The sequence below is a fragment of the Leiobunum rupestre genome, chromosome 7, assembly GCF_980474605.1.
Source record: "Leiobunum rupestre chromosome 7, qqLeiRupe1.1.hap1, whole genome shotgun sequence".
Lineage (NCBI taxonomy): Eukaryota > Metazoa > Arthropoda > Arachnida > Opiliones > Sclerosomatidae > Leiobunum > Leiobunum rupestre.
In genome coordinates, this window is record NC_143390.1 from 45,016,874 (window position 1) to 45,041,587 (window position 24,714).

At 36.9% G+C, this 24,714-nt stretch overlaps 2 protein-coding genes and 2 long non-coding RNA genes across 10 annotated transcripts; 2 read left to right on the forward strand and 2 right to left on the reverse strand.

Annotated features, from left to right (window-relative positions):
• The first annotated feature begins 1,208 nt into the window (after positions 1-1,208).
• LOC149936484 (uncharacterized protein F54H12.2-like) lies at positions 1,209-2,547 on the forward strand. Its single transcript, XM_090153683.1, has 2 exons — positions 1,209-1,928; positions 2,092-2,547. The coding sequence occupies exons 1-2, from the start codon at positions 1,209-1,211 to the stop codon at positions 2,545-2,547; spliced, it is 1,176 nt and encodes a 391-aa protein (XP_090009809.1).
• An 8,063-nt stretch (positions 2,548-10,610) lies between these two features.
• Positions 10,611-12,400, reverse strand: LOC149936485 (uncharacterized). Of its 5 annotated transcripts, XR_016482363.1 has the most exons (9): positions 12,341-12,400; positions 12,098-12,242; positions 11,945-12,032; positions 11,611-11,868; positions 11,481-11,543; positions 11,293-11,403; positions 11,117-11,233; positions 10,970-11,056; positions 10,611-10,911 (listed from the first exon to the last, which is right to left on the reverse strand). It is a non-coding gene; the product is annotated as an uncharacterized LOC149936485 (long non-coding RNA). The 5 variants fall into 5 exon arrangements; XR_016482364.1 differs by lacking the exon at positions 11,945-12,032; XR_016482366.1 differs by having other exon boundaries at positions 11,481-11,634; positions 11,716-12,032.
• Positions 12,401-13,851: 1,451 nt separating this feature from the next.
• Sras (Ras converting CAAX endopeptidase Sras) lies at positions 13,852-23,955 on the forward strand. Its single transcript, XM_090181626.1, has 9 exons — positions 13,852-13,881; positions 18,806-18,909; positions 18,973-19,159; positions 19,220-19,280; positions 19,341-19,399; positions 19,506-19,614; positions 19,682-19,750; positions 19,838-19,900; positions 23,408-23,955. Exons 1-9 carry the CDS (start codon positions 13,867-13,869, stop codon positions 23,623-23,625), a joined length of 885 nt encoding a protein of 294 aa, XP_090037752.1. The 5' UTR covers positions 13,852-13,866; the 3' UTR covers positions 23,626-23,955.
• On the reverse strand, positions 15,006-16,161 carry LOC149936487 (uncharacterized). 3 transcript variants are annotated; one of them, XR_016482368.1, is made up of 4 exons: positions 15,999-16,161; positions 15,593-15,799; positions 15,410-15,506; positions 15,006-15,330 (listed from the first exon to the last, which is right to left on the reverse strand). It is a non-coding gene; the product is annotated as an uncharacterized LOC149936487 (long non-coding RNA). The 3 variants fall into 3 exon arrangements; XR_016482369.1 differs by having other exon boundaries at positions 15,006-15,506; positions 15,593-15,697; XR_016482367.1 differs by having other exon boundaries at positions 15,006-15,506.
• Positions 23,956-24,714: the final 759 nt, after the last annotated feature.

A 24,714-nucleotide genomic window follows, 5' to 3' on the forward strand; every position in this document is an offset into this window, starting at 1 on the left:
CACGGGGAAAGTGTTTGTCGGCGAAAACACAAAAGGATCGACCCATTGAACTATTTGGATTTATTACATAACACCACTCGCACGTGGAGAAAAGTGTTTGACAGATGCCGTATGGGGGGACATTCCCTAAGACGGATAGGTTTTTGACAAGTGGTTGAGAAATAATTATGGACCTATTGACCTATGGGTAAATAGGCCCATTACTAGGGTTTATAGCTACTGGCTGTTTGCATAACATCATGTCAGATGAGTCAAGTTATATTACAACAAACCAAACCGTCGTGTAATTGTTGAACTATATGAAATGAACCAAGTTTACATACCACATGAAATCGCCATCATATTAGGATTCACGAGAACTCCAGGCAAAGACGTAACTATAGTGACTTCCATGACGGCGCCTTTTAGCTGTGATATGGACGCTGGGTTACATTCTCTGTTCATATACTCGGACATTATACAAAGTCGATCGGTTGGAGATTCAGATGTTCCCTTATTACGTATTATAAGTATTCAAGGAAAAGACGGAGACACTGTTGAGAAAGAGTTTTCACGACCACATTATATGCCTATTGCGCATAACAATTTTCAAACCATTGAAATTAATATTATGAGTGAAATGGGTCAGCCTGTACATTTCGAACGAGGAAAAGTTCACGTCACTCTTCATTTTAAACCCCGAAGAACATGGACTTATCTATAAAATCAGGTGTAAAATCTTTCTTCTGTTCATTTGTGGTTAGCGGGTCAAAGGAGAAACATGTCTCCGCGTAATCTGGATCACGTTTCTGTAAACGATTATAATAACTATTACTTAAATCAAATTGGACACGGATCAATTCCGGTATACCGTGGAGTAGCCGTGCAAAGAGTATATGGTCTTGGAAATATATTAGCCTCGGCATTTCGGTCTGCCATGCCTTTACTCAAAAAAGGTGCCTCATTCCTTGGTCGAAAATTTTTAAATACCGGGGCAAAAATTGCTTCCGACGTCTCGAGTGGTGTGTCTATTAAAGACGCGTTAAAATCTCGGGGGAAAGAGGCGGGGAAAGAAACCTTAAGAAGAGCCGCCGAAGCAGTGAGTAAACTTAGTGTAAATGGACGTAAAAGGAAACGTAAAACGTCTCCCATCATCAGCTCAGTTCGAACCAGGAAGAAGAAAAGACGTTCTCTGCTTCAGTCTGATATATTCTCGTAATCATTGAACAATGTCCCTAGCTCACCCCAGTTCACAAAACAGCATTAGCTCGGAACTTGATTTATTTCACGTATCTTATACTCAAACTGGTATAATAGGAAGTCAATGGGTTGAATATAATCCAACATCGAACATAAATGAAAACCAAGCAATTATCTTTAGTATCGCTGGAAACTCGGAGACTTACATTGATTTGAAAAATACTTTACTTCAAGTTCAAGTGAAAATTGTGAAAGCAGATGGAACTCTACCAAAACCCGATATTTACGACGCTGTATCTAAAACCACAACTCCCGCGGACAAAGTTGGTCCGGAAAATTTGTTTTTACATAGTCTCTTTGGCGAAGTTCACGTATCATTGGGTGACAGATCAGTTACGTCATGCCCTCAACAGTATCCTTACAAGAGTATGATTCAAACGCTCTTGACATATGGTGGACCAGCCAAGGAAAGTTTCTTAACCGCGTCTCTATTCTATAAAGACAAAGCCGGGAAATTTGACGAATTTTCCAATAACGACGGATTTAAGAAACGTGCAAAATTTGCTCAAGAAGGTGTTATTGACATGATAGGAGTTGTACGAGCCGATATTTGTCAACAAAATCGACTTATTCCTAACCTGATAGATCTAAATTTCAAGTTTATCAAAAGCTCAAACGAGTTTTATTTACACACAGACGGTGAAAAATGCAAAGTCAATTTCACACACGCATCAATGTTTGTCAGAAAAGTTAGATTGACGCCAGAGATTATGTTATCCCACGCTAAAACTTTGGAACTGGCAACAATGAAATATCCAATCACCCGTACGGAATGTAATTCATTTTCAATTTCCCAAGGCAACAAAATATGCGTCAAAGTAAAACTTATATAATGGTCAAATACCGAGTAAGGTGGTGATCGGATTTGTGGACCAGAATGCGTATTTGGGAGACTACAAAATGTCACCTTTTAACTTTAAAAATTTTTCGTTAACTCAAATCGCCCTATACCTTGATGGTAGTAGTGTCCCGGCAAAACCGTTAAACCCAAATTTCAAAGATAAGTTGTTTATGCGATCATACGTTAATCTCTTTCTTCAAACTGGGCAATGGAATATTGACGAAGGAAATTTTATCGACCGTGATGAATTCGCCAATGGAAACGCACTATTCGTATTCGATTTAACTCCCGATCTCAACGGAAGTTCAACTGACTGTTTCAACCTGGTAAAGAACGGGAGCGTTCGTCTCGAATTAATATTCGGAGAATCGTTGCCGTCAACAGTAAGCGTGATTTACTATTCCGAATATCAATCTTTGGTCGAGATCGACAAGAACAGAGCAGTTTTATATGATCAAAGTTCATAATGGACTCGCAACAACTTGAAATCATACTCAAGAAAGAACCGTATACCAAATATTTGTTCAGAGGAGTCTTCCCTGCCGACAAACTTACCAAGAATGTGAAAACGTATCCTTCACTTTACATCGTGAACACTGATACGTCCAATGGGGTAGGAGAACATTGGTGTTTGATATATCTCTCAAGGTCACTCAATTGTACATTCTTCGAGAGTTTCGGGAACAGCCCTGATTTATTTCAATTTAACTATTTTATAGAGAAAAACAGCTTAACTGTCACGTATGATTCTGCTCAATTGCAAGGAAATTCTAGTAAAGCTTGCGGTGGTTACTGTATATATTTTGCAATTAATTTGTGTCAGGGAATAAAAATGTTTAACATATTGGAAAGATTTTCAAAAAACAAAAATGTTAATGATCGTATGATTGTAGAATTTATGTATAAGAAATACTCAATAAATTTGTCATAAAAATATTTTATTGTTTCGTTTTATAATGTCCGTGCGCGAGCGTTGATATACCATCGTCTAAAATATAACGTTTATCATCGCACGGGTTTAAACACAATTTGTTTTGTCGCACAGTCGTCACAATATGCTTATTACTCACTATGCGCTTCATCTCCGCGATAGTTAACTTACGGTTCAGAAGACACTCGCGATATTCCGCGTGACGGACGCGCTTTTGCACAACACGTTTACACACACCCTTGCAAGTCTTTTTCTCACCTTTGGCGGACAATATAGAGTACATTTTGGGTCTCAGTCCGCAAAATTCTTCAATAGGTGTACCGTCCATTTCATCCTTAAATTTGCCTAACCTCTTTTTATTGGTTTCGTCAAACAGTGGATGATTTTTGGGGTATCCAGAAAAATCATACATTTCCTACTGTTGGGCGAAATCCTCGTATAAATCCGGTGTTTGGATTTAATACGTGAGACTGTCTGTAAATTACAAATAATCATTAGAAATGAGCTATACTATATACAAGAGGGTATACGTACCAGTATCGGTGAAAAGAAGTTTGACCTTTTCTCCGTACTGCGGCTTTATGACGTCATAGTGAAATCTATACATTAAAAGTTTCGATAGATCCAAAATGGCGAAACCTGTATAGATGGGTCGGTTTAGAATAAGCTTTTTCTTGGCGGAATGAATTCCAACAAGGTCGTTTTGGAAGATGGTGAACTTTTCGAACGCGGGCGAGCTAGCTTTTTTAACAGCCTTTTCTGGCGTCGTAACCAATTTAAAATCCTTACTTAAACGTAAGTTTTCCATGGTTTTACCTGCAAAAAAAAAATTTAATATTAATTTTTAATTTTAATTTTTAATTTTAATTTTTAATTTTAATTTTTAATTTTAATTTTTAATTACTTACCGAAGACAGCGTTGTTCATTAATTTGAAAAAGTCCTTTTCAAAATCATTGGCGGCCATCTTCCTTTTATCTGTATTAAAGTCAATATATAACTTTAACCAGGCACCTTGTTCGAATTTCATAATTCGGTGGATTTTCGTGATTTTTAGCCCTTTTTCCACGTAATACTTGAGATTGCGATAGTGTACAACGTATCGCTCTTTGTTGTTTAGGTTGGGCACCAGTTTCGGTAGACTCTCTTTAACAGGGATTTTCAGTTCAGTCATCTGGGTTTTGGAATACTCGGAAAGCATTTCCGGTTTAATGGACATGGACTCTGGAGCTAACGGGTAGCAGTTATGCTCGTCGTGTAATGCGTCCGGATATTCCAAATCCACTTCCAAAATAAATCACTCAGAGGCGTCGTCGGGGCAGCTTAGAATTTCGCGTTGACAGTCAGGGGTGGGTTCAATCCACTCAAAACCTTTCATTGGTAACGCGTCGCACATGACAGTACCATACAAATTGTTACAATCTGTTTAAAATAACATCGTTAAAACTTTTTTTTTTAAATAAAATTTTTTAAATATTTTTTTTTTACTAAAATTTTTAAAATATTTTTTTTACTAAAATTTTTAAAATATATATATATATATATATATATATTACAAAAAAAATATATATATATATATAATAAATTAAAAAAAATATATATATATATATATATATATATATATATATTTTTTTTTAATTTATTATATATATATATATTTTTTTTTGTATAATTAAATTTATTATTAAAATTTTGTTTATTCTTAATGAGATAACAGATGTAACTATCTGGTTTGGAACGGTCGTGTGTTTCCAGGTACTTGTTATTACCCTGTGCGAGACGATGGCTGATCATTGAAACTCCACCTCGTATCCCTTTTTCTATGAAAAGATGCATGTCCTCATCCAGAAAAAGGTCAAGACGCACCTTAGTCATACATAGGGCCGCCTGCCACGCGAAATTCGGGCCTGTGTACGAATGTGCGGGGTCTAGTCGGTAATACGTCATGCACATACGACGGAAACTTTGAAAGACGTCTGCCAGAAGTAATGTGTCAGACAAGACATAAATGTCGTGATACCGTCCTTTAAAAATAAAATTTTCAATTAAAGATTATACATATTTATTATTTTAATAGTGTTCATACCCAAATTTCCGATGTGGAAAGTTTTCCAGACGTTTTGCGCATGCACGTAGTCGGCTTCACTCAGAGGCTCATCGGTTAAATCGTTGAAGAAACACTCGATAGGTGGTAGTTGTGTTTCTTTAAAACGATCTTCCGAATCCATATATGAATACGGATAAACTCCTTTTCGCAGAAGTAAATTAACCTCTTCCGACGTGAAAACCGAGTTTAAGAGCGGAAACTTGTCAGCTCCACCTTTCGATAAATTTCCAACGAGGGTCTCGAGAGAAGCTGGCAAGAATCGGATGCTGTCAACAAACCGTAGTTTACCCAAGGTGAAAGAAATGTATGTTTCGCTGTTGGTAGCGATACAGTCTATATTCTTATTTTTGATCTTTGCAATTTGTTGCATAATGAGGTGGGCGTCATATCTACAAATGCTTTATATCATAAGTAAAAATACCTTTAAAAATATAGACAATTAATTTACCTGCTCAGATTATGAAGGAAAACCGGGATGAATTTTGGCTCCTTCATTTTCAAATTGCAGTTCTGACACGCACAGCCCCTATACGCTCCTGTATAATGGTCATGGTCACGTGTTTTAATTGAAGTTTTCGTGAATGTTTCTTCGCAGACGTAACAATGTGTTGCGGTTTGGTAGGATGTTTCTTCAGCTTCGGAAAGTTGCATAGGGATGTTTTCCTTCAACGCTTTCGATATAGCCGTAGACTCGTCCAAAAGCATATTCAAAAACTTCAACGCACCGTCTTGGCCCCTGTAGGTCTCGTGCTTTACGAGATTTCCTACATAGTAAATAAATATTAGATAAAGAATTAAAAGAATTTCAAGTGATCAAACGTACCAGTGGGATTGACAATTGCGTATGAAAATCCACACGTGACATGTACGGCTAGGGTCGTGGTCGATGACAATGTTGCGTCTGGCAAACATGTCGCTATTTTTGACATTATCGACTCGAAATCGGCAAAAATGGTGTAAGGAACCTATATGAAACAAATAAATAAATATTTCGAATTTAAAAGAAGTATTAAATTATTTACCATTTGACTCCAACCAAAATTTTTGAATTTTAAAATTGGTTCTTTGGTTGGCATCTCCACGCGTTGTGGTTGGTGAACATTACAGTCGCGCATATGAACTTTGATAATTTCCTCTGAATTGCTCCTTTTTAGACATCGGCGACAATAAAACGTCTTATGGTCACGTTTGGTGAATCCACTGAACAAACGACTTAGGTGGCGGATCAAGACGCAATGTTTATTTTTACCGTTTGTCACCAAAAGTAAATCAATTTCCCTAGACTCGGGTACACGTTTTTCACTTACATATCGCGGGAAATAACCCTTTTCGTATGCGAAAATGTTAATTGATAGGTTATTCGCCTCTTTTTAAGTTTATAAGCATCCAGTTCGAATGGGAATGTAATACCGCACAAATCAAGTTCGTTCTCGTAACGCTTATAATTATAAATACGGCTAGGGTGGTCTTGGGTTGGGTGTAGTTTAGCCAAGATAGACCACAAGAAACATTTATTGTCACTTGGGTCATCAGGGTTCACATTTACCGTAGCCCGTTTATTTTCAATCACGGGCGATAATTGAAAATATGTACCACCTACGAGAGGCAAATATTGTATAATGTTTATTTGTAAATACAAAATTTTATCTAAAACCCAACCACTTCCTAGTCCTTCGTAATTGTTCATGCTGTCGGCAATTTTGTCTCGACTTGAGTTTATTTGTTCGGGTATTACCTCGGGTGACAGCGTCGCGTGTGTAAATCCCCTGAAATACGGCATTGCCTCAACGTCCGTACCAGTGTTGCCAAGTTCACGGGTATATCGTGCCCGCACCACCATATACCACTTGATACCTTTATTGGTACTCAGATAGTTTTGAAGATATGTTTCTACCTTAGCAAGGTGTTCATTTATAAATAACACAGGGTCAGTAACACCATCTGGTGCCGTTATCCTAGCCGAAAAAATTGCGTCACCAAGCGCGTTAACCTCCTCTATTTGAAATGGATGGATTAGCTGGTAGCACGGCTGGTTGTTGACCAACTGGAAGGGCAACGGGTAAGTTAACGGGTAAGTTAACGGGAGAGTTAGTGGATGGGTTAGCAGGTGGGTTAGTGGATGGGTTAGCAGGTGGGTTAGTGGATGGGTTAGCAGGTGGGTTAGTGGATGGGTTATTGGGTGGGTTAGGAGCGTCGACGGCTTGCTGGTCAACAACGGCTGAACCAACTGCGATTGGTTGTTGGTGTTGGGCTTGAATATTATCCCAATGCTCACCAAGCCACTCGTCATCCGCTTGAGACTCTAATAGATTGTTTAAGCATCCGATTGTTGAATCACTTTGTCTTCTTGACCATTTATAGAAAAAAAAACTTTATGTAACAAATAATAAAATTTTCTTGAAGAAACTTACCATTTTTAACTCGTTTACGATAAAAAGAGTCTGGTGATGAGACCCTTTTTACAGGCGAGTTTGGTGGTGGTAATTCACGTGGTGCGCCTGAACGAGTGAATGGTGGGCTGGCAACGATACGAGGTGTCAGATCGGACCGTAAAAACGTATCTAGCTTCGGGGGCGGCTCGAGCCGGGAAAACGTTTCGGATCTCGGGGACGGTTGAGTCCTCGAAGACGGTCCGGGTTGGAGAAACGTCATCGGCGGCGGTGGATGCGGAGAATTCGGTACCGTAACGGGGACCGCCCCGTGATTAAAATTACGTTGGTGACGAATTAAAACGTCTCGTCTCGAAAATGACTTATCACACACGGGACATTTTAACCTGGTATTACCATGAACTGATATCATATGACGGTTGATTTTGCCCTTTTGGGAGAAAACGGTTGAACAGATACTACACGAATACATCTTGAATATACCTTTTTCACCTCGTACCAGGACTTTTTATACCCTTTTTAGATTTGAAACTTCACCCTCACCCCGCCTTTGCGCGTTCACCACCAGTTCGCCACCAAGATTCTCATTGGTTAAAAATGACGTATGCCTAAACGGTGTCCGAGAGGGCGGTGAATTCTATGTTTACCCCAAACACAATATTGAGCAATTTTTGAGGAGCATCTCTCTTTTTCCCTATTGGCTGAAAGTGACGTATTCCAAATTAAGGTGACCAGTTAGGATAATGGGTTTCTTCCAGACACTTTGGGACTCTCTATAGCTTTACACGTTCACCACCTCTGATGTCTTATCTTTACTCGTTCTCCACCCAACGAAAAGCGGGGACTGTCAATCAGGATTAAAACCCTTCTTTTCGGTAGGAATTCATTAATACAGAGAAAGGCTGCTACCTTCTATAAACCTTTCATTTTAGCGGGGTACAGTCTGTACGTTTTCTTATGCACCACTCTCTATAGCGTTACAAGTTCACCACCCAACGGAGGCGGGGTCTGTCAGTCAGGATTATAACCCTTCTTTTCGACGAGGGGGTAAAGGGATGAGCGTCAACCATTAATACACAAAAGGCTGCTGCCTTTACACGTTCACCACTCAACTGTAGCTTTGGCTGTTCACTGCCGACACCGCTCTGCCTTTGTACGTTCACCACCTAAGTATTGCGTCACTCTTTCGTTAAACATAACTTTGCTAGTTCACCACCTGTACCACCCCTGCCTTTGTACGTTCACCACCTAAGTATTACGTCACTCTTTCGTTAAACATAACTTTGCTAGTTCACCCTACCTTTGGCTGTTCACCACCACTGTACTCGCGGGCGGTGCGGGCGGGACGGGTGGAGGCCTTCCACTGTATACTCCCTGGGACCGGCTCGAAGACCCTACTGGCGTCATTTAAGAAGGCAATAAGGTTGGTTTCAACTGAGCGGGCTGGTAGAAATCCGTGTTGGGTATCAGCAAATAGCGGCCTAAGCCAGTTATAGATTATAGTATGCATGACCGAATCAAAAATTTTAGCAAAACAGCAGAGTAGAGATATCGGGCGGTAGTTTTGAACATCGCCTGAGAATCCACTCTTGAAGATTGGTGAGACTATGCCAACTTTCCAATGCGAAAGGAACACTCCCGTGTCCAGCGAAAGGTTGAAGATATGATATAGTAGGGGCACAAATATGTCAGCACAACCCTTTATAATGAACAATGGTATATTGTCAACGCCCATTGATTTAGTGAGCTTGAGATTTTTAATCGCAACTCCGATGGCGGATTCTTGAACCTTGACGTGGGATAAAATGTTATGACTGTCCATTTTGCCGGGTATATCGTAATTTTCGACGTTAGTATATTTAGAGCTCATCTTTTCCCCCCATTTCCACATCTGCTGCGCGTATATTGGCAATTTACCGGTTTGGTCGTGGAAGACGTCAACTCAGCTTGAGAAACTTTTAGGCCTTTTTTGGGTCGCGCTCTAACCTCAACCACTTGTCATATTTTAATTCTGTAAACGGATTTAAAATCAGCGTGTTTCACTTCATAGGCCCGTCTTTTCACGATTTATAATTTAATCAATAACGCCGAGAAAATATAAGTTTTTGAAGCCAGGAAATTACGGTTTCGAGGCATCCATTTTCCCTCTTAAGTTTCAGATTGGCGCGCATGCGCAACGGGAACGGATGGAAGCAGAGAGAAATTCTCTCTGATGGAAGTCGGAAAAAAGTTGCCAACTTGCCGACACGGCTTCGTTTTGATGGCGGTTATAATGCCGCGTGCCCGCGTGAAATGTTAATTTTCATATTCTAACATGTTTAAACATAATGATTTTAAAACGAACAAATCTTCGATGATAAAAGGTAAATAATATAGTTGGATTTCATTTCAACCTAAGTTTTGTCACTTTACGGTATTTGGTAATTCTAAATCGATTTAAATAAAAGTTAGGGGAAAATTTTGGGCCTTGGGTATTATCACTGCCATAATTAAGGAACCCGACCATAGACATAGGAACTATACTTATACCTAGACGGAGTATTGCAGATTCTGAAGGCACTAGCTTTTTGTGCCCGGTTTTCAGTCCCACGCGCGTCTCATGTGTGATATGGACAAAATTCCGTGGCGCCACCAAATCGTTTGGTGGAGAATGGAGAAACTATAAAAAGCGGAAAATTCTAATGCTGGACGCAAAAATGTATTTGCTTACCGAGACTTCGAAAATAAAGTTAGTTTTTGGTAAAATACAACGCGAAATAAAATATTTTACGTAAATTTAAACTTCAAACAATTGAAAATGGTACAAACTTGTGTGGCTTCCAATCGTCAAAGTCGGTCACCAAAGGAAAAAATACCATTTCACAAGTATTTCTTGTTTTTATCATAACAATTTCAGGTCTTTGTTTAAAACCTTGTATTGTCCATTTTTCACAATAAAGATTACCTCAATCTAACTTAAACTTGTGCTCAAAATATCTTAAGGCAATAAATCGATTGAACTTAATACCCGGAAAACACTTTAAAGAATCAGATTATCATATTGGCAAAAACGCGAAAGATCTCACGCGGAAAATTCTTAAGGAAGACTCAATTCCTTCGGTTTTTGCGAGGGGAAAAAGTGATCTAACATTCACCTTAAAAAGTTATCAAGGAAATTGAACAACATTTAATGTAAATATTTAGAAATTCGAATGGGCATATATTGCCATCCTTCAGAGGTATCAAGAATATGAAGGATTAACGTTGGCTAACAAATTATCAAAATTTCATATACAGTTTAAAACTCAAAAAATGAAAGTCAACTTGGCCGCACAAACAGTTAGCAGTTCTGTCCAAAAAGCATAGAATTTTTGAAAGAGCTAGGCGGGCCAACATCTAAATTTATATCAAAAATTGATCGGTATCTACAAAAAAAACAATTTTTAAGCAACTTTTCTCCACAATTTTGACACCGTACCTTACCTCACTGTCCCTTGCAGTTTGTTTGAGGTATTGAACTCTCGAAATCCATGGGCTAAAGGTTACAAGGCACCAATTCGGCTTTCCAACCTTGAAATAACCAAATGTTACATAATGAAGACTAAAGAACTTCTATTCAATTTAACAGACCTGGAAGGCAACTTGATTTTTTAAAGCCAAAGAAAGACAGCCATTTCTGGTTTTGGTGTCACAATTCACAGTGTTTTGGACATTGGAGAGAAGTACATTGTTCCCCCTGATGGACCACTGAAGTATATTTTTTAAAATACCAGATTTTGCAAACAATTGTTTATTTTTTAAGGTACCTTTTAACTTAAAAACTTTCGCAGGACCATTTAGAGTTATATTTTAAGTTTTTAACACAATTCGTCAGCGAGGAGGTTGGAACAACAATCCTACTTGTAGAAACTTCACTGCTGCATACAAAAACACGTTGGTTACTAAAATTGAAAATCAAAAAAGTGGCCACTTAATTGCTTTGGACAACACTCACGTTCCAAATTTGTGCATGGTGCCAGTTCCAACCAACGAACTTAGAGTTATTAAAGAAGAATCTCTAGAGGAAGAAATGGATGACTTTATTATGTTTCTTACTGATGAAACATCAACATCCAACATCTTACGAGAAAACATAATCCGTTATATGGCTGGTTTTGTTGTAAAGAAATTACAAAAAGAATTAAAATCCGAAACATGTTTACACGCTTTAGACGAAAGGCATTCCTCACTATCAAGTCATAGCTATGTAAAGGGGGATCCAACCAAACTTCTTCTCCTTTTAAAGGACAATGGTGGATTATGTCATCCGACAGCTAGTGTTCTCAAGATTTGTAGCTTGACCGAGAAGGCAGTGAGATACTTTGGATCAATTCAAACTGTGGCTAAAAACATTGACTTAAAAATAGAATGTTTGGTTCTGCGCCAGTTAGTAACGGACAATATTTTTCCAACTCTTACTGAACACATGTTTGATGACGAACTTGGATCACAACACCACGTTAATGTTTTGATGGGAAAGATTATCAAAATATAAGTTAACATAAGGCTGAGGAAAATAAGCAGAGACATAAACAATCAAATGAAGAAAGAAGCTATTCGAAAAAGACTCACCAAGCTAATACTTTTTCAAGGGCAATAAGAGTTCTTTAATCCTTTATCAGTGTGTGTAGAATCCCTTCCACAATTATACCTCCCTTTTACATCCTTTGATTGCAATGTCAATAGCCAAATACTCAGACACTGTTTATTTTTATTCCTATTATCATGTATTTCTGCTATTATTTATATTAATATTGAAACTAATATATTCATAAGTATTACATTAACAGATAAATATCATTAATATTTACTCACATTTCATTATATAATTTGGAAATTTATTGGTACATTCCTCCATACTTCCTTTGTTGACATCTTACAGCTGACTTACTTTTTTTAGTATAGTCAAGGCTATGGCCTAGGTATAGTTAGCCGCGCGTAAACGCCGTAGGCGGCGCCACGTAAATTTGTCCATATCACGCATAAGAAAGCGCCATTGCTCAAAACCGGCCTCAATTTCGTAGATCCAGCAGTTTGTCTAGGTATAAGTATAGTTCCTATGTCTATGAACCCGACTTTTCCGAATTTCGCCTGGAATTCGGTAACAGGCTCATGGCGTATAGTCAATGTAAAAGCACCGTGATATCGAATATAGGGTACGTATTATCTTTGGTGGAACTAAACTATCAGTATTTTTTGAATGTTTAAGTTTTTGACAGCTGTTAAGTTTGACAACTAATAATTTTCAAGCTTTAAAATTTGAAATGCCAAAGAAACAAATGAAAAAGGCAAAACGATGGTCTGAGTATTTGCGCAACAAAGGTAATAATGTTTAAGTGGTTGAACTAATATAACAATATTTTTTGAGTTTTTAATTATTTTTCTATTCAGACCTTAGTTCGGCACTTTTATTAGAGACACTACAAACATTTAATTTTTAATTTTAGAAATCACTAATTTTTAAAAAAATTATAAAATTGGGATGTAATTCTTGTAAAGCAGCACGTCTCATAAATGGGCATATATTATAACAAAAACAGTTCTTCGAACTAAAAAAAAAAGTTTATAGCTCCTTAAATGTGCAGCCTTAAAGCAAAGATAATCTAGACATATATTATTTTTATTGTTGATTAATATGTCAAATTCATTTAAAGTATTATAAAATATTCCTGTGAACAACAGAATGACGTCATTCCACCTTTCAAATCACAGTCCACTGCTCCTCCAATTTTTAACACAAAATCTTTGATCCAATTTTGCCCACAAAGGTATCCATATTTATATTTATTTTCTTCCCTACACATTTAACATAAAAATTTTAAAATTTATTATTATTATTATTTTATTTTTCGTTGCAGATTATTGCAATACATAAATAATACTACATCGATGTGGAACTAAAAACGAGAAAAACAAAATTGGTTCGACCAATAGGGACTTGGCAGTGCTACGTCACAGTTTTCTTCAATAGTTTTTATCGTGGGGAGAAACATATGACCACAATGGCGGCCATGGCCAAAGCTACGGAGTGCCAAGTCTCTATTTTGAAAATAGCGCGGGCGAGCCTAAAAAATAGACCTACTGAATGACAGATAAAGTAGCCCAAAAATCGCCCAAGCTTTTTTTGGTCTCCAATCGGTTTGAAAGTAGCCCAAATTGGGCGACTTTTCGCCCAACTGGCAACCCTGCTGAGAGTGTTGTTAAAACTAATTAAAGCATTAATCTGGAAAATTGAGGGGCCTTAAATAAACGCTTTACCTTAAAAATAGAGTTGCTGGTTCGAAGGTGCCTCAAGTTCCCTCAACCATGATGAAACACTTCTCCCAGATTTGAACGATCACATGTTTGACCAAGAGGTTGGTTTGAACTATATCATTTAAATTTCCCCATCCCTAAAGTAATTAACTTTTACACCGATTTAAGACTCAGTAAAATAGCGAAGAATATTAATGAGAAGGTGAAAAGGGAAGGCATTAGGAAAATACTAAATTTATATTGTTCAAAGGCCAAAAGTAATTTTAATTTTAACAGGTTGGAGTTATGTTAGAATAATACAATATTTACTTTTTATTATAATCACATTATTAAACGTTATTTTGAGTTTCTTCATAGTATTTAAATATCTAAATACAAATTACCACCCTTGCAAAAAAAGTATATAAGCAGACGATATTTGCAAATATATAGTTTTTGGAAAAGATAGAAGACGTCACCGCCGAATGATAAACATTAAAGTCGGTGAAGAATTTGTCCCGCGAAACCCTGATTTCTGAGGTCGTATATATATCTCAATGCCAAGAAGTTAGTAAGAACCCAAGGTTGAGCCACGGCCAACTTTGATTTCGCGCTGCCGCGCTATAGCGGCCATAACAAAATTTTCAAATCCCATGTAAATAAGCGAAAGAAAATTGTCCCGCTAGGGCGCTACGTCTCCTCACAAAATATGTAAATTTTATTACAGGCAAAGGCGGGGGACTCGGAATTAAATCCGGAAAAAACGTTTTCTCTCGTAATAACATAATTTTTTCGGAAAAAACACGTTGGCATAAATGAAATGAAAATAACACGTTTTAGAATTATGTTCGGGTAAAATTGCCAGATAAACTAAACTAATTAAAGGAAATGTTTTTTTATTCAAAGAGGGGAGAATTTCATATAAAGAGACGCGTAATTGATACAAGGCGCCATTTTTGAAAATCGGGCTTAGAAACGTCTCAGTAATTTTTGATTTATTGTTATTAATAATAAAACGTATATAAATATGAAACCATACCGTCTTGTACCTCAAATACAAAAAATATGGCAGATTTGTCTTTTCACAAGTTCCCAAGCAATGAAAATCTTCGGTTATTATGGTTAAAAATCATTAAATGAAAAGATTTTCAAATGAGTGAAAATGGTAAAGATGTAGTCTACATTTCAAGGACGACGATTATATTTCAGGTTTGTATCTTTATTTAAAAAAATATTTATCAGTCATGTTGAAAGTGCTAGTGCAAGTTCTTCAGGAAAAAATATTTCTGAGGTGGCTGAAGATGAAATCGAAAAAGAAATTGTAGAAATATAAAAACTCAATAAAAGTCACCATAAATAACTTGCAATCAAAATTTGGCGTCAAAACCTAAAATTACAGGTTAATTAAAGGTTACGAATTTTCAAGGAAAAATGGTTTCCTCAAGCTCCCATCAAAGATGACACTGAATAGATACGTTGGAAAAATTAATGGTGAAACGGGAGTTACAAAAGCCATCTCCTTGGTGTGATACAAGACCTTCTAAATTGTCCGACAATCAAATTCCTGAAGACTATAAAAATATTTTAGATGCCCTTTTGATCACTCCTGAAACTCAATGTTCTACTTTAAAATTAGCCTGTGAAGCATACTTAGCTGGGTATGTTTTGACTTTTGAGGGAATTACAAAAGAAGGAATTTTGTGGCTGCTGCGTTGTAAACATTTCCCAGCCATGTCACAGCTCTCCACTGTTGGATTTGATTAAAAACCAAGATAGAGGAAATCTTAAATATCAAAGTCGTCCATTCATATTAATTGTATCAAGAATAGTCACCTTTGTGCAACATTTGCGGGTCTCAAGGTGTTTACGATGAACTTGAGAAATGCATTTTGCCAAAGCACGAACTCTGTCCACTATTTTATAGTTGTGATCCAGAACCTGCCAAATTAATTGCAGGAATAGTCTGTCAGAAAATAGTCCCTCCGGTTATGGATAACATAACGCGCACAATTTCTGCTAAGCATGAAAAAAAGCCAATATCTAGAAAAGAATACAAACTTCAGTAACATTTACTTTGTTATTCAAAGATTCACTTTACAACTATACTAAAAATATATCTATTTAATATCAAGAATAATTATCAACAACATTATTTTAAAGATGTAGGTAAATAATTACCTAATTTAAAATATTTGAATTATTGGTTTTATAAAAAATACTATTCATAATTACGCATTACCGTGATAAGGTGTTGACCACATCTGCCGGAGCAGAGCCGGAGATACACATTTTTTATTTTTATTGTCGTAGAATATAAATAGAGTATTAAAAATATTTCAAAGCTAAATTATAATTTAAATATAACTAAAATATTAATTTACTCTTTCGTTAATAAAATAAAAATATAAAACCTGGGAAAAAACGACTTTTTCTTTGAAGAATAACAGCTGATTGCACTGGAAGGCGGCAATAAAAAGAGAAAATATGTGAGGAGTTCTAGCGCTACTTCTCCCTGGCGGGAAAAATCTTATTTTGCACAAACACGGCGATTGTTATGGCCGCTATAGCGCGGCAGCGCGAAATCAAAGTTGGCCGTGGTTGAGCCATAGAGATAGAAAAGAAATATAGGCACTATTGTATCTGGCGAAGTTGACCGCGAGTGCCGACCCCCTTTTCGCCAATGGAAATAAGGAATTTTTCAAAACTAGTCCTTAGGATTAGTGACCCCTACATAGATATAAGAAATGTATATAAAGGTCTAGATAAATTTCGGGGCGTCTAAGCCTAACATAAAATACGGAATTGACACCTAGCAGACACCGAGGAAGGCACGTGACCAAGAGCGCGAGCTCTCTTAGCATTTTAGTACTAAGCGCTTGACCTTTCCGCAGGCCGTAGTCTTTAGACACCATCTGTTGGTGACTTTTAGTATAATTTTTAAGCAGGAGACAATGGCTCTCGCGACGATAGCACGAGCTTTCTTACTGATAGATAGCGCCCTATAAGGATAGCCTGCAGAAATTACGCGTTTCTACTAGCTGTCACCTCCGTATTCACTCCCTTTGTAATATTTTATCTAGACCTTTATATATGTTTCCTATATCTATGGACCCTATTGTCTACAAAAATTAACTGGTCCTTAGGACCAGTGACCCTTACCATGATTTTTTTTATTGGTCCCATTGTAAATTATTTTTTATGGAATGTGAAATGTGGATAGGTCTAGACTCTAGAAACCATATAAATGTTTATAATTCGAGAAGGCGCGAATCGTGAATCGTGCCGCGTGGTGTTTTACTTCATTATTCATTGTAACCAGGAATTCATACATCGAACTTGGAATGGTTATCTCGGCCGATTTCCGTCTCTATCTAGGGGACCTTTTTTTTTCATCATTTTGACGTCAGAGCATACGTGTTTTCTCATACGATTTTCAATGGTATTAAATCCTAGTTTCAGATAATTTCATCCCCCTGTGTCGAAAAAAGGTTCAAACATCTTTTTGCTTTTCCCTTCGCTATCGCTCTATTGATAGCGACGGTCACCTCGTCATTCGGACTTCGCGGTTCTCAAGGGCATTGTAACTGCTGCCAATTTGACAGCGCTATAACAATGCCGGACTTAATCCTTCCACATGGAGAGGTCGGGAGAGCGAGCTGACCCGTCGCTATCAATGGTGGGGTTTCAAACCCTTAATTTCGAAATGGCCGGGGAGTCGAACAACAAAAACTACAGTTGTAAAAACGGGAGGATGTGCGGGGTAAAAACTCCTAAAGAGGGGAGACACGTCACTGAAAACGGTCCCCGAGATCTTACCATAGGGAATACGGCCAGATAACCATTCCAAGTTCGAGGTATGAATTCCTGTTGTAACTTAATACCACTACTAAAGGTTGCTGGTAACTTCGTAAGCCCTTCATCTCTAGTGTGAGTTAGAAAGAAAAAAGTCGGAGTAGAAATGGACGCTTCAATAAAAGATACTCCTTTTTTACTCCCCTCTCTAAATTCATCTGGGAAGGAACTATTTCCGGTCGGTCGGTTAAATGGTTAAAATGGCTAGCCAAAATGTCAAATTTAAGCCAATCGGAGACGCGTTTTTGCCCTCATGAGAATTTTGCGTCAGATAAGAAATGCGTCGGCTCACATACGAATGTTAATTTTCGATAATATATTTTAAGGTAAAATATATAATGTTACTAAAACTAAGTATAAGAAGATAATATTATTATTATTATCATCCTCGTATGGTATAAACAATTAAAATTATACGGAATATTTTTATATTACCGGGCAATTTAAAGGCTTCTCATGGAGGCAGAGTTAATTCATTTCGTATTAAATTATCTTTCGGAAAAAGATGAAAACTAATTCCTTTAGAACTAAACGTATTACTGTTGCAGTAAGGTATGCAACAAGTGTTTCCTTTTAACCAGGTAACTTTTTTTGGCACTATTGTATCTGGCGAAGTTGACCGCGAGTGCTGACCCCTTTTCGCCAATGTAGGAAGCCATGAGATGGGCAGATTACGTGGCGCCATCGACGCGCGGTGAAATGAAATACATTATGTCTTTTGGAAAATCAATTGTCATTTGATGTAAACAAAGGAAGGATAGATGGCGTTGCAAATTCTGCCCATCTCCGCTTTCACACATGCGTGGGGGGGATGAATTTTCCCGGTCAAAAACAGGGGTGCCTTAACGCGGTAATCTTCCCTCTATTTCTTTTCTATCTCTATGGGCTGAGCTCTCTTAAATTCGTCTGCAATAGTTTTTAGACTAGTCAAAACGCTTATAATAAAAGGTGGGTAAAAATGTAAATATTTCGATCGTCTAATTCTAATATCATTTTTGAGACGTTGAAGTTCACTTCCCTTGTTTCTTACTCTATTAAATTTTCAATGCTCCAGTGCAGCCTAAGAAATGATTTCTGGTATTTCTGATGGAAACACTGAAAAAATTGTTCTATTTTCTCATCAAAATTAACAAACATATTAAATGAATATAACTAATATTTTATTAATATTGAAAAAATCAATTATAACTGAAGATGGAAGCTGACCTTTTAAAGTGTATATGGTCATTTAGTTGCTGTTTAGTTCTTTCCATTACTTATGTTGGTAGTCTCTACATTTGGGGTACTTGTGATAATAGGTAGAATTATTTATTTTATATCCTAAATGTTTTTTTTATATCTAAATATAATTCTTGTTACAGAAATCATCCAACTATTGTGAAGAAAAGATTTTTTAGCGTTTTAGTTATATCTATAATTTCCCCGTGCTTCGTTCTCATTGGCACTGATCGAGATTACTTTGGTCAAGAAATTTACATATTTGAATTAATGGGATTAAGAAAAAATGGTGTTCTATTTGCGATATTTCTTCCATTATTTCTTACAATGGTAAAAATAAATTAAAATAACTGGAAATGGTATTAATGCTGATTTTTTTAACTTTCTCAGTTATTGTTTCTTGGTCCCTTGTTTCTTCATTATTTAGACGGTGTTTATGGGACTTTTTTAAGTAATTAAATTATATTTGGATCTGAAAAATTTAGTTTTTGTAATGAAACTTTCATTTAAGATAAAAATTACTGGAAAACCAACATAAGAAATTTGCTCTGGCTAAGAAACCACTTAGTGGTTTGTATATTTGATTTACTTCTTATTGACATTTTAAATTCTTTGTACTGAATGTTTAAATGCATGTGAAAAAGAGATTAAATTGCATTGAATTTGTGTTTTTCAGGCACCTTTTTCAGAAGAATTTACTTTTCGTGCCTGTATGCTGCCTATTTTAGTGCCTTGTTTCGGCGTAAAAACAACGATAATTCTTTGTCCCCTTTTCTTTGGAATTGGTATACTACAATAAAAATTTCCATCTTTACAATTTATTTTCATTAATTAAATTTATCCATATTTCAGCACATTTTCATCATTTGGTCGAGAGATTAGTTAGCAACCATACTTTCAAACAAGCCTTTTTAATATCTTGTTAGTGCCTTTTTAAATTTTTTTATTTGATTTTATTTTAATTAAATTTAGCAAATGATGCCTTTTGCGGTTCTTGTATTTTTCCAGTATTTCAGTTTTTCTACACTACGATCTTTGGAATGTATTCTACTTATTTATTCCTAAGAACAGGTGAATATTTTTATATCTAAAACTAAAATTCCATAGTAAATGTGCTTTGCATGGGTACACGTTAAGTGTAAAATATGAATCAATATGTATTTCGTTTTAGGAAACATTTTACTGAGAGCTATTCACATTTCTGGAAGAAAATCACGCCCTTAAAGGCTACGTGAGAAGTGAGCAGCTGCTGCTAAATTATGATGAAGCTCTCAATAGAATCTGTGGTGTGAATAGCTCTCAGGTAATACTTTGTATGCTAACTAAAGGAATTAAATCTAGAGTTATAGTGCAAACCCTTAGTGTTTCTAAAGATAATATGGACCTTGTATCCTAGATTAGAAACCACTGCCTTGCGCTTAGTCCATTTACTCACTTCCTGCTGGAACTCCGAAAAAATTACCTCCACTATTACCATGGTAACTAACTATAGATCGGGCCCTACAGCAATCCACTGACGTCAAGTGCGGAAGTGGGTAATCGCTTCCTTACAAAACTGTCAATTGGAAAGCTCTTTAATTTCGAATCTAGGATACGGAATTATATATTATCTTTGTGCTAAAGGCACATTGAACAACTGTACTGCATAACAAGCTCGTGTTTACTCTGCGTATGTATGAAGGTATCGCCAGAAGCGGCTATGTTTAAAACAAAAACTTATGTTTATTATTGTTTTTTGTATTCCATTTTAAGTCTCATTCTCATTTTACTACAATTTTTTATTTTATTTGACTCTTATTTTAACTGTTATTTGACATTTGAAATATAACTGAACTGAATTGATGTTTCAAAAGGGTGGCTTTTGATGGCAACCATAAAACATTTAAACCTTTAGTAAAAGCCTCTACTCTTTTTTAAACATGACCGCTTTTTGGGATAGTTTCGAACCTTGAGTTGGGAATATAGTAATTTTAGAGCCAAAACCTGTATTTGATGGCTGGTGGCACTTTCTTGAAATCATATACGAACCAAAACAGTTATCATTAGTCAGTGTCGTCATCTACCGCAAGTTGGTGGTGAGAATAATTTAAGCCAGTTGCGCTATCTATCACTAGCTTGAAAGGAGTTTAAGCAGACGACATTTTAAGAAATTACATTTTCTTTCAAGAAAAAAGTTAAAAACTATTCGTGAGTTCTGAACCGTTCAACCAGTCCCCATGCGCACTATTCGGCAAAAAAAATTCTAGAACTACCCAAATGCAAACTATTCGCAGACAAGAACCTCTTGTTGAACCGTTCGGAACCGTTCTAAATGGTACCTGCTCAAGAGCAAGTACTGGTCGGAACTCAAGGTTGAAATCTCTAAAATTCGTCTGCACATCGGGCTGCGTACGTCAAATCGTACGAATCACAACTATTCGTACAAAAGTTCTGAACTATCCAGAACTTTTGCGTGACGTCACAGCTTAGTCCTAGGCCGTTCTCTTAACGGTTCAGAACTCACGAATAGTTTTCAGCTAGTGTTCCTCAACACCCCAGACACAGCAGATATAAATTGTGGCTCTAGAAGACTAGTAGAAGTACTATATTCCCAACTCAATGGGTTCGAACTTGAGCAGTCGCTTTTAGGCTTAGTTTCCAACGGCGCGTTTTTCAACACGTCTCTGAGGCATACTATCGTTTTTAAATGCGTAACGTAAAATAATGAAAATCAAGCCCCATTTTTATGCAAAGGGGGGCATGGGGCACCTGATTTTAGCAAGAATGTATTGAAGTTACTATGAATATTTGAGCATAGCATTAACCCCTGGTACCATCCTAGCAGTTTTTGTGGAGAAAGTTCGTCTGCATTTAAGGCGCATTCAAGGGAAAGCAGACGAATTTAATCTACAAAGGCTGCGAGGATGGGAATCAGAATCCTGTAGTCCAATATTCTTAGTCACTTCAATACATTCTTGTTTTTAGCTAATAACAAGACTTTTTTCCCCTTTGTTATTCTGACACTCGCCCTCCCTCCCCCACATGACACCAGTGATGCCAGATCAAGGGCAATTTTGACCCCAAAAAACGGGAAAGATAAATCAGACCGAAAATTTCGGGGGATGATTTTATAGCGAAAGTAATTTAATTAAAATGATAAACTGATTGCCTTTGAAAATTAATACAATAAAAATAGCAATTGATGTTAAGGCTTTGGCGAACTCGTTGGCATTTTAGGGTTCCCTTAAAGAACTAAATTATAAACTGAAATAGATATGATTATTATTTCTAAAACAATGAATGCCACTTTTCCCAGGGTTTCTTACGTAAATGTTACGTAAATATCATTGTTTCTAGGGTTTTGAATAAACAAGTAACATTTGTTTCCGAAACGGAAAATTTCATCTCCGGGCTCTGGCATCACTGCATGACTACAAACTTTAAATTCCGTTTGCTATTGCTGTAGGGGCATTTTTATTCGCTAGGCGGCACGGGAACAACTATATTTAAATAATATATAAATTGTTGTTATCCCCCTATAGTATTCGCGACCGAAACGAGTCTAGGTGGCGTAACGGCGCTAGCTTCTCCGAGGTTGCGCCTATGATCTACCGCCAAACTAAAAAGTCATAAGAACATTTTGTTTTTCAATAAACTTATCAAAATATAAGCAAACAAAAATTATATTAAAATGCAAGTATCATTATTTTAAAGTCTTATTTACGAATAAGGATGAGGGAAAACTAATAGCGTCTGCTTTTGCCGCTACCTATCAAGGTTCCAATGGCGAACTATAGGGGGCGTAGCGATAGTTTTCGTTCGCGAATAGTCTTAGCAAAGGCCGTAAAAAAGTCTAGGATTTCTGATTCGTCGCGGCTCTTTTGTAGAGTTATAAAAGTGAGGTAAAAGCTACACCAAAAGTACATAATCGTTGTAAAAAGAATTTCAAATAGCTCTTCCCCTTCCGTCCCGTGACTTGGGTGTGTCTTCCCTATTCACAAAACACCAGATTTTAAATGTCCCCCCCCCCCAAAAAAAATTGAAACTAATTTGAGACCCTTCTAATCAAAAAATCACGTCACTTAAAAGAAAAACCTATTAGTTCAATCATGGACACTGTATCTCTAACCGGACGGGAAAAGCAGCCTCAAAGAGGTACCCCCTCACTGTCCCTTTGCGTCCTACTTCGTATTAGCTGAAATAGTCGGCCGTACTCGATTCGCAGGGCTGTCAAGGTCATTCGAAAGAATGTAAACCCCCATTTCAAACGAAACGTTTTGTCGACCACGTGACGAATTATATCGCCTTGACAGCCCCTAACTTTCAAAATTCTTGAACCTACCCCCCCTTTACAGAGAGACGGTGGCGGGGGCAGGTGATTTTGTATGGTGGAAGCTACAGCTTTTCCCGTCCGGTTAGAGATACAGTGTCCATGGTTCAATCGTGTTGTATTTTGGGGCAACCTAGCCCCCTCCCCCCGGCCATTATTTGTGATTACCATTTTTATAATAATTAATATTTAGCTTGTTCCCATAATTTCTGCCTTAATTTATCATTATTTGTAAATAAAAATGTTGATTAACGCTCTCTACATTGTAGGACACTTCCTAGCCTCATTCGTGGCTCACGGCTTTTGCAATTACATGGGCTTCCCAGACTTTGGTGAAGTTTTCCGTTACCGCCAACCTATGAAGTCCATTATACAGCTGGTCTTTGTACTTGGTCTTCTAAGTTGGGTCTTCCTTTTGCCGACGTTTACAGAACCATGGATCTACCAGAACAACCTCTACTGGGAAAACAAAGCCATTTTAAAATAGATATTTTTAGATATAAATGAATCGAATTCGTAGTTAATGAGCTTAAAAAACTTTTGAATGAATTCTATACACAGTTTTGATACGGAACTAGTTCCTATAGACAATTAGCCTTTTCAAGTAACACAGTCACCTATTGGCCAACGCGAAAAGCTCACTTAGCTGCTACATTTTCGTCTGTTAAGCAGACGCTCTTGTGTTTTAAAATGACAAATCGTCTGCTTAGCATTGGCCCCTTCATATCTCTACGTAAACTGAAAAGGTTACTTGGTTCTTTAATTTTTTTTCCCAAATAACTAAATGTAAAAGAAAAGATTATACATTTTAATGATGTATATCAATTCAATTATTATGATAAAGATAAATAAGTTTTAACGAAATATAGAAGTTTGTTGTGGTTATTATCATAAGTAAATAACTTTGGATATGTAAATAATTACCCTAACTAGGGGCATTTGGATTATGCCATTTCATTAATACCAGTTTTCAAATTTCACACACTAGACAGCTGAAGCCCAAGCTTAACCTAGCGACCTTTACCCTATGAGAGATCTCTCTTCTCCATTAATAACATTTCGATTTTTTCTGAAAAACCCACAGTTCCCCAGTGCAAAGAAAGAATATACCTTTCAGTTTTCAAGCCAATTTCAATATCTTAGTTAATTTGCTTCATTTGGTATCACTTTCTTGTGTAGGAACTTAGGAAGCTTCCATTACTCTAAACACGTACCGTCGGTTCCCAATGTTATATTCATATAGGATTCGGTAGAAACAAATAGAGCACATCATTATTTTCTAATTCTATCAAAACTGATTCTATTTTATTGTAATTTAATCGGTTGATAAATAAGTCATTATCCTTAAGCGGTAAAATTTTAACATTTTACATTTGTAGGGCGGAGTGATACGCCCGTTAGATTTTGAGCCGATATGCGGTGTATGCTTCCGCGGTTGTTCTGGAAAACCGCACCATTTGTATATTGCCTCGCGCCTCATTCATCCAGGGCTAATAATTGAAAAGCTATTTTCAGATCGCATAGATTGCGCAGGGGTTGTCACATAATACAAAACTCAATGACCTTGAACCATGGC